The sequence below is a fragment of the Cricetulus griseus genome, chromosome 2 (assembly GCF_003668045.3).
Source record: "Cricetulus griseus strain 17A/GY chromosome 2, alternate assembly CriGri-PICRH-1.0, whole genome shotgun sequence".
Taxonomy (NCBI): domain Eukaryota; kingdom Metazoa; phylum Chordata; class Mammalia; order Rodentia; family Cricetidae; genus Cricetulus; species Cricetulus griseus.
The window spans coordinates 101,205,228-101,219,690 of NC_048595.1; the positions used below are offsets into that span (position 1 = coordinate 101,205,228).

Sequence of the window (14,463 nt, forward strand, 5' to 3'; positions counted from 1 at the left end):
CACTGTCTGTAACTCTGGTTCCCAGGGATCCAACACACTAACTTCCTCAGGAACCAGGTGCATACATGATGCACACACACACACACCTCGAGCGCCTCGACCTCCCGAGTGCTGGGATTAAAGGCGTGTGCCACCAACACCAGGCTCAATTCTTTTTTTTTTTTAAAGAAACAAGAAAAATAAATAAATAAATAAATAAATAAATAAATAAATAAATAAATAAATAAATAAATGAAACAAGGGCCTGGAGATGAGTCAGGTTAGGGCACTTGTCTCCAAGCCTGACCACCTGAATTTGACCCCTAGAAACGATACTGTAGAAGGACAGATCCAGCTCCCACAAGCTTTACAGCCACACACACAAAAAAATGTGATAAAAATTTACAACAAATGTTTAAAAATTCAAGAAATTATATACAAGGTTGTGGCTGTAACTAAATTTCAGGGTACTCAGCGTGCAGAGAGCCCTGCCTGGGCTGGACCCCAGCAGATCTGTGATCCCAGCACTCAGGAGGAGTGAAAGTTCAAGGCCAAACTCAAACAAAAAGCCAGTCTGGGACACATGAAACTTTGCCAAAACAAAAGCAAAAATACAAAAATTTCAACAACAGCTTTTTCTTAGGAGAAACAAGGAAACAGAGTTAGAAAAAGAAAGCTCCCATCTTGGTGGTGTACATCTGCAATCCCAGCATTCAGAATGCTGAGGCTGCAGAGATGCCATGATTGGTACAAGGCTTCTAACACAGGATGGGATTCTGACTTAGATCCCTAGCACACCTGTAATCCAATGCTAGGGAGGCTGGCCAGTGGCCTGTCCTCATCGGCAACCTTCAGGGACAGTAGAAAGTGAATGAAGACAGCCAACATCCACATCTGTCCTCCACGCAAACACAGGTGTGCACGTATACACACACACACACACACACACACACACACACTCTCTCTCTCTCTCTCATCTCTCTTCTCTCTCTCTCTCTCTCTCTCTCTCTCTCTCTCTCTCTCTCAAGCACTGGGCACAACTTGGGAGGCAGAAGCACAGAAGCAGGTGGATTTGAGTTTGAGGTCAACCTGATCTACAGAGCTGTCTAGTTCAAGGACAGCCAGGGTCACATACAGAAATCCTGTCTCAAAAAAAAAAAAAAAAAAACCCTGTGTGTGGAGGTGGGAGAACAGCTCTGGAGCCTGGTACCTCCTCCTACCTCTCCTTCTGGGACTCTGATTAGGCTCTCAGGCTTATATGCCTTTAACCTGATGAGCCATTTTGCCAGGCTTGGTGGAACATGTGTATAGTCCCACTACACAGAAGGCACAAACAAGAGGATCACTTGAATCCATGAGTTTTTGTTAACTCCTCCACTCATCCTTGTTTGTTTTTTTTTAAATAATTTATTTAACTTTGTTTTATGTGTATTGGTGTGAAGGTGCCAGATCCCCTGAAACTGAAGTAACAGACAGTTGTGAGCTGCCATGTGGGTGCTGGGAATTGAACCCGGGTCCGCTGAAAGAACAGCCAGTGCTCTTAACCACTGAGCCATCTCTCCAGCCCCCCACTCACCCTTTTGTTTGTTTTATTCTTTCTTTCTTTTTTTATCCTGAGGCAGGGACTTATGTGTAGTACTGGCAGGTTTGAAACTCTGTAGATCAGGCTGGATTCACTTGCCTCTGCCTCCCAAGTACTGGGATTAAAGGTGTGCACCTCCACTGCCAGCACCAGAAGGAATTTAAGAGAGATTTATATAATCACAGCACTCAGGAGGTATAAGGAGAACTGTCCTCAAGTTCCAGGCAACCAGAACTGAGTCTCAAAAAACGGGGGTGGGGGAATGTAAAGACAACTGGTGCTATTCTTTTTATATTTGCTGCAACTAATAAATTTAAAAGTCAAAGAAGTTTAAGTGGAAAGTGACTTCCTAAAGAAACTTGCAGTTTTCTTTAGGAAACTCAAGGAGCTTGAATGTGAGTGTGCAAACTGGATAAATGACCTGGGCATAACGAGCCTCACTCAGAAGCAGAACAACGCTCCTGAGGGACTGAGGCAGTACTACACTAGCCTAAGACTAAGAGCCCACTGCATGACTGTTCTTAAGAGGAATGCAAGTTCCTTAACCTCTAGTGTTATCTTACTTTAACAGTAAACCATGAAATCAAAACCTGAGTGACGAGACTGAACAGCCACCTAGCCTGGTGGTGGCACACACCTCTGATCCCAGCACTCAGGAGGCAGAGGCAGGTGGATCTCTGTGAGTTCCCCAGCCTGGTTTACAGAGTGAATTCCAGGACAGCCAAGGGCACACAGAGAAACCCAGTCTAGAAAAACAAAAATACAAACAATTTAGATAGTCTTCAACTTGAAAAAGAAAAGTTGTAATCTTTATCAATCCATCCTAATACATCCTTTGACCCTTCCTTTCAAGACTGCCTAATATACAATGTTGACAGGATAAAAAAGAATCACATAATTACAATCTATAGATTTTAAACAACAGATATCTACCTATTACTATTAGCCATTTGGTCTGAAGAAATGTTAAATCCTAAAGAGCCACATTATGATTAAAAAAACAAAAACAGAAAAAAAAAAAAAAAAAAAAACAGGGTACAATGAGAATGTGGAAGCTAGGAGAGGAGCGGGTGTGAAAAGGAAGGAGCATCTGCAAGAAAGACGGGAATAGACAACCACCAAACGGCCAGACACAGGGACACACACCTGTGATGCCAGCACTCCCGAGGTGCAGGAGATCAGGCCATACAGTAAAACCCTGTCTCAACTAAAACTACCAACAAAACAAAGACAAAAAAGCTAAGATGGAACAGCACAAAAAAGACCCAAGATTAGACAGAGAAATGCCATTCCCAAGGGTATCTCTTCTATATGCAAAGGTAAAGGTCTTAAAGATGCAGGGAGGTGAACATTAACCAAGGTTTGGCTGTGGATGTAGTGCAGTGGCAGAGTGTGTGTGTACCATGGCAATGTCCTGGGTTTGATCCCTAGCACGGAAGAAGAACCAAAAGTAAATAAATATCCAAGCTGGGTTCAAAAGTAATAATCCCAATCCTCAGGAAAACAACCAGAATTCTATCAGGTGACAAGGCCACTCTACAGTATCCCATCAAGCACAAAGCCTGTGGGAGACCTTTGCTAAATGGGATCACTAAGACAGCTTTGGGGCTATAAGTTAGGACTAAAGACTTACTGTGGGACATGTATTTGGAGGTGATGATTCTTCTGTACACACAGACAAGACAGACAGGGAAGGCATCTGGGAGGATGTCATGGTTGGCACTTCTGTGCCACTGTTCAAGTTCAAAGCTGAAAGCCCAAGAGCATGGTCCCCATTGAGCTCACTGGCACTGCTTTGGGTGGAAGGCTTTAGGAAATTCCGGGATGTGCCGCTTCGGAGGCAGGATGTGCTATGAAAAGTGCTCGCAAGCTTGACTGTCTTCTGATTGCTGTCATCAGAGTCAAGTTTGGGGAAGGACAGAGATTTGATATTGCTTACTGTAGGGATAGGGGGGAGGGACACTTTGGAAGACAGCGACATCTTTTCACAGTTGCCCAACTGTGGTAGGGTTATAAAGCCATTAGGTTTATGAAGAGGCTTGAAATCTAAGGTTGCTTGCTCCAAGGATGCCAAGACCTCCTCGTCCTGTAACACAGACCCCGGGCTTCCTCTGGGTGAGTTACTATCCAGTAACTGAGCCATTATAGGTCCAGTGGTTCCTACCAGAATGTTTCTTAGCTCCTCCTTCTCATCAATAGTTTTTAACTCCAGATTATCAAATGGGTCCTCTTCACACTCAAAGTCAGCAGGGTTGAAATCTGCTTTTGTGTGGGGTGGGCTAAGAACCTTCTGCTTTGTGGCACTACTGCTGACCCGAGTTGGAGTGAGGATGCTGTTGTGCTGTAAGCTGGCAAGGATGGGGTTAATTGGAGGTGGCATTGTGGCTGTATTGTGAGTCTTGGAGAAACTCATTTTGCTGTCACCCTCTGGGCCACTCTTAGAATTCACTTTAGCTTCCGCATCCTCAGCCTTGCGCTCTGCTTCTCGCTGAGCTTCTTGGATCAGCTTAACATCTTCAGCCCACTCAATGGTTTTCTTTTCCAAGGAGAAGTCATACTGCAGAGATACAGCAGAGAGAGGAGGTGTGAGCCCAGGGGCTGCTCTCCCCTACCCAACTCAATCCTGTGTAAGTGAAGCAGGCAGCACTTCAGCAGATAGCTGAGCCTCCTGAGAAGCATCAAGACTTCCACTGTCCAAACCATGCTCCCAGATTACTTCAATAAATTAACTCTACACACCAGACCACAGGGAGTGTGCCACATCCTTTGTTTCTCTTCCCTGTGGCTTATCCCTTTCTTAATTGTACATGGCTGGGGGAAGGGGTTAGCCACCCACTCAAGGAAGCTATCCTAATGGCCCAATTGTTCTTCTAAAATTGTATGACATCTCTATCAGTCATCTACTGGTACATGCATGTAAGGACATGTACTTAATGTGCAAACATTAACACTTCCTGCTATTGGCAGCAACCCCACAGAGCACCTTTGGGTCTCTATTATATAGCACAATGTTCTACATAGATTTCCCACGATCAATAATGACAGCACCTAACATTGAAGAATGAGTTAGAAGGTACCACATGAGTGAATTTACTGTTTTGCTTTGTTTTAGCAGAACTGGGGGCCTGAAGCCAGAGCCTTGTACATGCTAAGTGCTCTACCATCAGCCCATGAGCACCTTTCATGGGTTGACTCTCTAAATTAGCTAAAACCCCTTAGTAATTATCAATATCCTTACTTTACAGCCTTAAACCCCAGAAATACTGGAACCTGGATCTGAAGCCAGGTAGTCTGTCCAGATTCTACACTCTTAAGCTACAGACGGTAATGAATAGATTCAGTCAAAATGCGTGTGGAGCCACAGTGCTCAGCTCAACAGTGTACATGATAAAGTCGGGATGAGATTAGCATGGTTCTGCACAAGACAGACATACTAAACCATGAAGCAGTCTGTACTTTGCTGGACCCTTTTATCTGCTATCTGTTACTCTTTCCAAGGAATTCAGTAAGTCTTCTCCCTCTGCTTCCATAACAGAAAAGGGGAAAGAGAAGCAGAAGCCACACACGATGACCTATGTGGAAGACAGAGGCAAGAGGATCACAATTTTAGGCCAGACTGGACATTGATAGGAGACAGGACAGAGAAACCTAGATATGAGACTGGAGTAAGTGCTCAGTGGCAGAGGGTATGAAGGCCCTGGGAAGGGAGTTCTTTCTAAGATTTCAAAGAATATCCTAGTATTTGGGAAGTAGAAGCAGAAAGATTAGGAGTTCAAGGTTGGCTCTGTGAAATATTTAAAACAACTTCATAGTTCCTTAATGAAACCTTAAAATGTAGCCCAACTTACAAAATTCTCATTGCCACAGTGCTCTACAGAGGGGGGGTAGGAGCTGGAGGAAGGTGCTGTGTTTTCTATCTACCATGAATAAAACTGAGAAAACAGCTACAGACAAAGGCCCTATAGAGCTTCTAACTGGAGGAGCTCAACTCTTTTTTTTTTTTTTTTTTTTTTGATTGTATAATAGTTGCTTTTCTCATTGCTGTGTGAAATACCCAATGAAAGTAACTTAAGGGTGAATGTTTGTTGGGGCTCAAAGTGAGGGCACAGGAGCTTCAGGCAGCTGGTCTCATTGCACCCGCAATGAGGCTGTAGAGAGACAAATGCCAGTACTCTACTAGCTGTACCTGTTTTATTCAGTCCAGGACCCCAGCACATGGGATGGACCACCCACACATCCAGTTAACCTAACCTAGATAATCCCTCATAGGCATTCCCAGAGACTTGACTCTTAAATGCTTCTAGAGCCTGTGACAATCATCATCAACTTCCATGGATCCCACTCAGTAGTCTGGACTATACTAAAACTGTGTAGTTCAGTCTTAGCCTCACCGTAAGTGCTAAGGTTAAAAGTGTATACCATACTCAAATGAGGAAAACCAACCTCTAATAAACTGACTTTCCACAAGTCTCTCAAGTTTTCACTCTCAGAATATTTAGAAATATCTTTTCTAAAACAGCCTTACTAAGATCCTGCTTTGTTTTTGTAATTATTTTGGTGTTTGTCTGTATGAGGCAGAGCTGCATGTATGTAGCTGAGGCTGACCTCAACCTCACAAAACAGTCGGTGTACGCCATCACACCCAGTTCATTCGGTCAAACACAAGGCTTCACAGATACTAGGCAAACACTGAGCTACACTGCCAGGCCTGTTTCCTTTGGTTTATTTTTGTAATTATCAAATTAATATAGACTACATGGGAAACAGAAAAGTTGTTTTTGTTTGTTTGTTTGTTTTTAAGTAAGCATGTGGTTTGAGAGTAAAATGCTGCTGCTGTTGGAGCTCAGATAGTAGAAGGCTTGCCTTTGCATAAACAAGGCAAGATTTGATCCCCAACACTACATAAACCCACTCATGGTACCTATAATCCCATCACTGGGATGGTGGAGGTAGGAACATCAGAAGTTCAATGTCAACCTCTGTTACTCAGGAAGTATGAGAACAATGTGGGGTAGAGACCCTCCCCACTCCTCTCTACCTGGCAGGAAGAGAGGAGAGGAGGAGAGGGGAGAGTGGAGGAGACAAGAGAAGGAAGAGGGAGGAAAGGAGGAGAGGGAGGGGGAAGAAGAGGGGAGAGGGGAAAAGAGGGGAAGGGGAGGGGAGGAGAAGGAAAGGGGGGAGAGAACAGGGGAGGGGGAAGGGGAGAGGGGAGAAGGGAAGAGGAGGAAAGGGGGGGCAAGAAATAGCACAAAAAAATCCAAGTAGTAGTGGCGCACTTCTTTAATCCAAGCACTGGGGAGGTAGAGGCATTTGGATCTCTGTTGAGTTTGAAGCCAGCATGGTCTACAGAGAGAGTTCCAGGACAGCCTCCAAAACCACAAAGAAACCCTGTCTCGAAAAACAAAAAGCAAACAAACAAACAAAAAAGTTAAAGAAACAGTACAATATGGAGTAGAAGAGGCAAGCAAGGGGCTGAGACTGCTCAGTGGTTAACAGCACTAGCTGCGCTTCCAAAGGTCCAGGGTTCAATTCCCAGCAACCACATGGCAGCTCACAACTGTAACTCCAGTTCCAGGGATCCGATATCCTCACACAGACATATATGCAGGCAAAATAGCAATACACATAAAAATAAAAATAAAAAAAGAAATAAAGAAGCAAGCACTATCAATTCAGTAGAGGCTTCCCCTTGGCCACAGTTTCTTTCGCTATAGTTTCGTTTGTTTATAATCAACTCCAATACAAGAATAGTAAACAAAAATTTAGTAAACAAAAATAGTAAACAGAAAAAAACACCTAACTTTTGGGCTGGAAGACAGTTCAGCAGTTAAGAGCACTTATTGCTCTTGCAGAGGACACATGCTCCGTTCCCAGCACCCACATAGTGGATTAAAACTATCCTTTCATTTCATATGCTGTTTTTCAAGGCAGGGTTCTTTCTCTGTGCAGCCCTGGTTGTCCTGGCACTCACTCTATAGACCAGGCTGGCTTTGAACACAGAGATCGGCCTACCTCTGCCTCCCAGGTACTAGGATTAAAAGCGTGTGACACCACTGCCCAGCAACTATCCTTAACTCTAGTTCCAAGGGATCTGACACCCTCTTCACAACCATGTAGGTAACAGGCACTCTGAACAGTGTGATAAAATCAGGCCTCTTCTCTCACTCAGTCCTGCCAGAGATGAGTGTCCAGCACATCCACAGCATGTGTGACATCTGGCAGTTAGTCCCACTGCTGTGGGCCTGCAATGCTTGTATGTGGAGTTGGACACTACTTGAGGCTTTAGGCATCCTCCAGAGGCTGTGGAACACATCTGGTTGGCTCCCTAGGATTTTTGATCCTAGTGTTGAGGTGGAAGGAGTGCTGAGAGGTAGGCTAGGGGATGGCAGAATGTAGTGCATTTCCTGTAGGAAGTATTTCTCAATCTTTCAGAACTTGCAGAGAAAGCATTAATAAGATAAAAAATGGGGGTGGGGGAGCCTGGAGAGGTGGCTCAGTGGTTGAGAGCACTGGCTGCTCTTCCAGAGGTCCTGAGTTCATTCATTTCCCAGCAACCACATGGCAGCTCACAATCTCAAAAGCCAATTATCCCATTTTACAGATGCAGAACTGGAGCCTTGGAAAGTTAAACATCTGTACAGCTATTGTACAATGTCTGCCCACATAGCAATGACAGTAGAGTCTGGCAGTGGTGGTGCACGCCTTTAATCTCAGCACTCAAGAGGCAAAGGCAGGTAGATCTCTGAGTTCAAGGCCAGTCTCTTCTACATAATGAATTCCAGGCCAAGCAGGACTACATGGTGAGATTCTGTTTTTTTGTTGTTTGAGAAGGAGAGCACAACAACAGTCCTCTAAGTAGTTTATACAGGAGTACTAGAGCCCAGCCCTCCTCTACAGTGAGTGCTCTGAGCTTAGTCCTATGTACTTATCAATGCTTCTCGATAGCCAAAAAAGAGATGTCCAGCAAAATCTAAAGTGGCAAAAATTGAAGCTCAAAACAAGTTTTCTGAAGCATCAGTGAAGCCATAAAGGAATGAAAAACAAGGTACAGGCGCTTTAAACTTTCTCTTTTAGATGCACTTCTATGATCTGAGTGTGACTTAGCACCCGGTTCCCAGGAGGGCTGCCTGAGGAAACTGTGGAACCTTTAGTTAGAGGGGTCTGGTTGAGGGAAGCTCATTTGGGGAGTTTGAGGGATACAGCCCAGTCCAGATTCCAGGCCCATGCATGGGGCCCAGAAGTAGAATATGAAGATTTGAATGTGAAATGTACTTGGCAGGTTCATGTTCTTCAACAGTTGGCCCACGGCTAATGTCGCTAATTTGGGGGTTGGCTGAAGAGATGGGGGCTGAGGTGTTTTGTTTGAGCACAGTCTCTTACCTGACTTCTCAATGTGACTAGTTACCTCACACTCATGTGGTAGCGGACAGAAGCTGGTCCCACAGCACACCTCCACAGCCATGATATTTTCCCCAAATCACAGCCCAAATAACCCCCATCCCCAAGTAGTTTCTGTAGGAATTCTGTCAGCAGTGAGGAAAGTAAGTAACACAAGGGTCTCTCCGTGTTGCTATGCTGGTCTCAAACTACTGTATGAAAGTGAACCTACTGTCTCAGCTTGCCAAGCCTGTAGTAGTACAGTGTATATGTCTGCTCCCAGCAAAAATCATCACATCTCTTGCTCTTTTTTTTTTTTTTTGGTTTTTTTCGAGACAGGGTTTCTCCCTGGCTTTGGAGGTTGTCCTGGAACTAGCTCTTGTAGACCAGGGTGGTCTCGAACTCAGAGAGATCCGCCTGCCTCTGCCTCTGCCTCTGCCTCCCGAGTGCTGGGATTAAAGGAGTGTGCCACCAACGCCCCGGCCTATTTTTTGAAGTGTGCGTGCATGCGTGCGTGCGTGTGTGTGCAGTAGTAGAGATAAACCCAGGGCTTCATGCATGTAGCACACATGCTACCACTGAGCTACATCTTTATCTCTGGGGAGCGGGTATTTAAATCATATTGTTACAAGGACAGCACACAGAAAAGTATTTAATATTTATTTTATTATCAGGAAAATGGAGCAAGGTATAATGTACCTTCTGGCCAAATGAAGTGTCCATTAAAAAATTATCTATCCAGTATTTAAAACTACATAAGATGCTTAGCATCATTAGTAAAATGCAAATCAAAGTCACAAATACAACTTCACACCCACAAAGTACATAATGAAAAAGACAGTTACACTGGACAATGGTGGCGCACACCTTTATTCCCAGAACTTGGGAGGCAGAGGATCTCTGTGAATTCAAGACCAGCCTGGCCTACAAAGCTACACAGAGAAACCTGGTCGAGAGAGAGAGAGAGAGAGAGAGAGGGAGGGAGGAGGGAGGAGGGAGGAGGAGGAGGGGGAAGGAAGGAAGGAAGGAAGGAAGGAAGGAAGGAAGGAAGGAAGGAAGGAAGGAAGGAAGGAAGGAAAGGGTAGTTACCGCAGGTTGGCAAGATGTACAAACACTGGAAACTGGAAGTCACCTGCAGTGGTAGTATGAATACAAAACGACACATTGAGCCCCTTTGGAATATCATTTGGTAGTTCCTTTAAATAGTTATGCTAAGGACCAGTGATTCTACCTTTGTACATACATCTAGAAGAATGAAAAACAAGCGAAAGTCTGCATATATTTTCATAGCAATACTGATCATAACAGTCAAAAGTAGAAACTACCAAAATGTCTATCAATCAATGAATACACAAAATGTGACATATCCATACAAGAGAAATACTACTTGGCCCATAGTAACAGGGACATAGAGGCTAGTTTTATTAAAATCACCAACTCTTCATTTTGGTCTGTAGGTGTCTGACGAGTAACTAATGGCAAGACAGAAGTAGAAGTGTAAACTGGCCCTTTTCTGAAGCATTCTCTCTCACACTCACTTGGGCTCCAGGAACAAGAAGTCGAAACACCTGGTTCCAAAGGCTGAAACTGCCCTCCCAGGCAGCAGCAACTTTTCTTTCTTTTTTTTTTTTTTTTAAGCAGAACTGAACATTTTACTAATGATACACAGTAAGGAGAAAAAGAGGTACTTAGGAGACATACTCTGTATGTCTAGCAGCACTTTCTTATCAACAACAAGGCCCCATTCTGAAATATGCTCAACCAGACCACACTGTCTACCTATGCAAGCCTCCAGCTTATACCACAGAATTCTCATGGGATAGACAGGCTTTTGGCTTTAGATTACCAGTAGGTGCCCACCCTGAGAATACATTACTTTCATGTCTCAACCACCATTCATCTCTTCATTTGGCCTTTTGGGATGAAGGAACAGACCTGGTTCACTGGGAGCCTCCAGATTCAGACCTCTGGCCTAGGACTCTAATTACAATAACCTAAATTAAATATGCCTGTCACAAAGACCACAGTAGGTTTCTTTTGGGAGTGGGAGGAATAAAATATTCTAGAAGTTAACACATCTGTGTTAACTTCCTGTTAAAAACCCTGGCTGGAGCCAGGCGGTGGTGGCGCTCACCTTTAATTTCAGCACTTAGGAGGCAGAGGCAGGTGAATCTCTGTGAGTTCCAGACCAGCCTGGACTACAAGAGCTACTTCCAGGACAGCCTCCAAAGCCCAGAGAAACCCTGTGGGGGGGGGGACCCTGGCTGGGCTGAAGAGATGAGATGGGGCCGGGCATTGGTGGCGCACGCCTTTAATCCCAGCACTCAGGAGGCAGAGGCAGGCGGATCTCGGTGAGTTTGAGGCCAGCCTGGTCTCCAAAGCGAGTGCCAGGATAGCTCCAAAGCTACACAGAGACCCTGTCTTGGAAAAAAAAAAAAAAAAGAGAGAGAGATGAGATAGCTCAGTGGTTAAGAGCACTGACTGTCTTCCAGAAGACCCAGGTTCAATTCCCAGCAACAACATGGCAGCTTACAACTGTCTGTAACTCCAGTGCCAGAGGACCCAACACTCATGGCAAAACACAAAGTACATGAATTAAATTAAAATTAATTAAAAAAAAAAAGGTCTGGTGGTAGTGACTACATCTTTATCTCAGTACCTGGGAGACAGAGGTAGGTAGCTCTCTAAGTTTGAGGCCAGCCTGGTCTACAGAACTAGTTCCAGAACAGTCCAGTCAGGACTGGAAACCCTGTCTCAAAAACAAAAACAAAAAAAAACAAAACAAAAAGAGAGAAAAGAAAAGGCAAAACAACCACTGAAGTGAATAGGACGAAAGGGTGTGAATTTAAAAGTCTGTGAATCCTATCTTAATAAAGCTATTAAAACAAAGCAACTGAATTTTCCTGCATGCAGACTATAGAAGGCAAAATACTTTTAAATTGACATGCTGATGACCTAGTGAGTCCCCAGAAGTAAAACTTCCTTTCCAACAAGGTGGAGTAAAGTCTTCCATGGCGACAGGAAGATGTGTGAGCTCTGTGTGTACTTCTGGTTTTGTCAGCACCTTTAAGCTGTAAGCACCTTGAGGACACTGACATGCCTCTCTCCTGGTCCCCGGAAGAGCACCTCCCAAAAGCAGGCATTTGAAAAGTGCCTACTGAAGTAACACTCAGCTTTTTGGTGCTTTCAAGAAGTAATTTCATGTATTTATATATAACTGGCTCTAAAGATGAGAGGGTTGAGAGAGATGCTCTGGAGAGCATTTAGGCACAGTTCTAACAGACTGATATGACAGCTTTCTGTACAGTCAGAAACAGACTACTCCACTCAGAGACAGCTCACAGGGAAAGCCAGGCACTGGGAGTTGAACAAAGTACATTCAACAAACTCCTGCTGACTCAGAACATGAAGATGACCAAAAGTGCTGACAAAATTTGATGTCCCTATGTTTGATTTAGTAATAATTATTGAATTATAAACTTTTAAAAATAATTTTAAAACCTTAAAATCATTATTCTAGAATTAATGTGGAAAACACTGCAAGGAAGCCAACTAAAGACACTCCTCTAGGGCTGGAGAGATGGCTCAGAGGTTAAGAGCACCGACTGCTCTTCCAGAGGTCCTGAGTTCAATTCCCAGCAACCACATGGTGGCTCACAACCATCTGTTATGAGATCTGGTGCCCTCTTCTGGTGTGCAGATATACATGGAAGCAGAATGTTGTATACATAATAAATAAATAAAATCTTAAAAAAAAAAAAAGACACTCCTCTAATAGCCTGGGTGAAAACTAAGGTAGGGCTGAAATGAAGTGTGTTGCATAGCAAAAGAAAAATATTATATAAAAGACAATGAGGACATCAATAAAGGAAAGAAGTGAGATGGAAATTGGAATTTATTTTGTGTAAGGCACAGGAACCCAGAAAAAAATATATAATCAAATAAGTTAAACAAAGCCTATGCATATGTTAAACATATATAAATGGAGGTCTGGGTACCATTGTAAACCAGGCATTAACAGGAGCACAAGATAAAATTAAAGAGATATAAGAACAGCTTTATCAAAAGTCTTTAATGCACTAAACATTAAGTAAAATTTGCCACTTACCTGCACCTCTCTGATAACCTGTAAGCAATCAGGCATGGAGAAGCCAATAGGTAGACCAACTTTAGCTGGTGTTTTGAATTTGTCTCCTATTTTGAATGGGACATCATCAAGGTAACTGAAAGTCCCTATAATAATAATAACAAAAAAACGCAGAAAACATGAGCAAATGACCTTAATACTTATTTTACTATAATCTCAGGCTTTGTGAACACACATTCATTTATGCTTTCCTAAGACCTGAGTCCCTTCTCCAATAGCTTACCTGACCTGAGACCAGTCTACTAGTCTACTTCACTACGAGGGTTTGTTTTCAATGTAAAATCCAAAGAACTTGCTGGGTGTGGTGCATGGCTTTAATCCCAGCACTCCAGGGGTAAAGGCAGGTAGAGCTCTGTGAGTTCAAAGCCAGGACAACCAGGGCTATAAAGAGAAACCGTCTTAAAAAACAAAACAAAACAAAAATCCAAAGTACTCACTCACAGCTGCCTAAAAAAGCTTCCTAGGATCTTTCTGTCCACATCTCCTAACAACTTAGGCTTACCACCCTAAGTAATGGGGACCTCTGTCTGAAATGATGTCAAGCTCAATCCTGCCTCACAATGTTCCACACTGGCTGTTTCTTTATCTGGAATGCTGTTCACTTGGATTCATATAACTCACTCCTTCACATCTTCAACTCTGTTCAAATGTTTCTCAGCCAGGGTTAACCTCAGCATCCTACAGAAAATGACTACCTACCTCACTACTCACAATCTGACTTGGCCTTAAAAGTATTATCTTCTAACACATTCTGTAGCTGTTTTATTATCCTTATTGTTTGTATTGCCCAAGGAAACATAAGCTTCTTAAGCCAAGTCAATTTAAGTCTTATCTGAAGATGTAGTCTCAAAATCATTTTTGTTTGGGTTGTTCAGTTTTGTTTGGAAGATGAGGCCTTGGTACCAGTCCTGACTGGTCTTGAGCTCACAATCCAACCTCATCCTCAAGTATCTGGGATTACAGTGTATGTCACCAGATGGAGCTTGTATTCTCAGAACCTGACACACATCTGTCTGAATTGATAAGACTCCTCACAACAGGTGTCTTTGATTTAGCGTTCTCTATGAACTTTTTTCTTTCCTTTTAGGGGGCGTGGGGAGTAGATATCAGTGAAACAATCTTAAAAAAAAAAAAATACAAACAATAGGAATACTATTATTTTCTAGAATAATATGGATTTCTACCACACCCCCAGTCCTAGAGAATCAAACCCATGGCCATGTCTCAGATATGTGAAGTATACAGCTATTATGGAGTATCACTTTAACTACGTGAAGATGTGTTCCATTTCTTTATGCTGAGGAGTATGACTTTAACTCTGTAAATGTGTGTCACATTTGTTTATGCTACATTTGTTTTATGATGTAAGGATGTGTTA

At 43.3% G+C, this 14,463-nt stretch overlaps 1 protein-coding gene across 3 annotated transcripts in view; it reads right to left on the bottom strand.

Moving 5' to 3' along the window:
* Nucleotides 1-14,463, bottom strand: part of Ubap1 (ubiquitin associated protein 1) — a 34,723-nt gene that overhangs the window by 5,076 nt on the left and 15,184 nt on the right. Inside the window, exons 1-3 of one of the 3 annotated variants that reach the window (XM_027403340.2) lie at nucleotides 13,309-13,466; nucleotides 13,047-13,171; nucleotides 3,195-4,118 (exon numbers count right to left, since the gene is read on the bottom strand). In XM_027403340.2, the coding sequence (XP_027259141.1) occupies nucleotides 3,195-4,118; nucleotides 13,047-13,082 (960 nt within the window). In that variant the 5' untranslated portion in view covers nucleotides 13,083-13,171; nucleotides 13,309-13,466. Of the gene's footprint in view, nucleotides 1-3,194; nucleotides 4,119-13,046; nucleotides 13,172-13,308; nucleotides 13,467-14,463 lie in introns of those variants that run through there. The other 2 variants (XM_027403339.2, XM_027403341.2) reach the window with 2 other exon arrangements.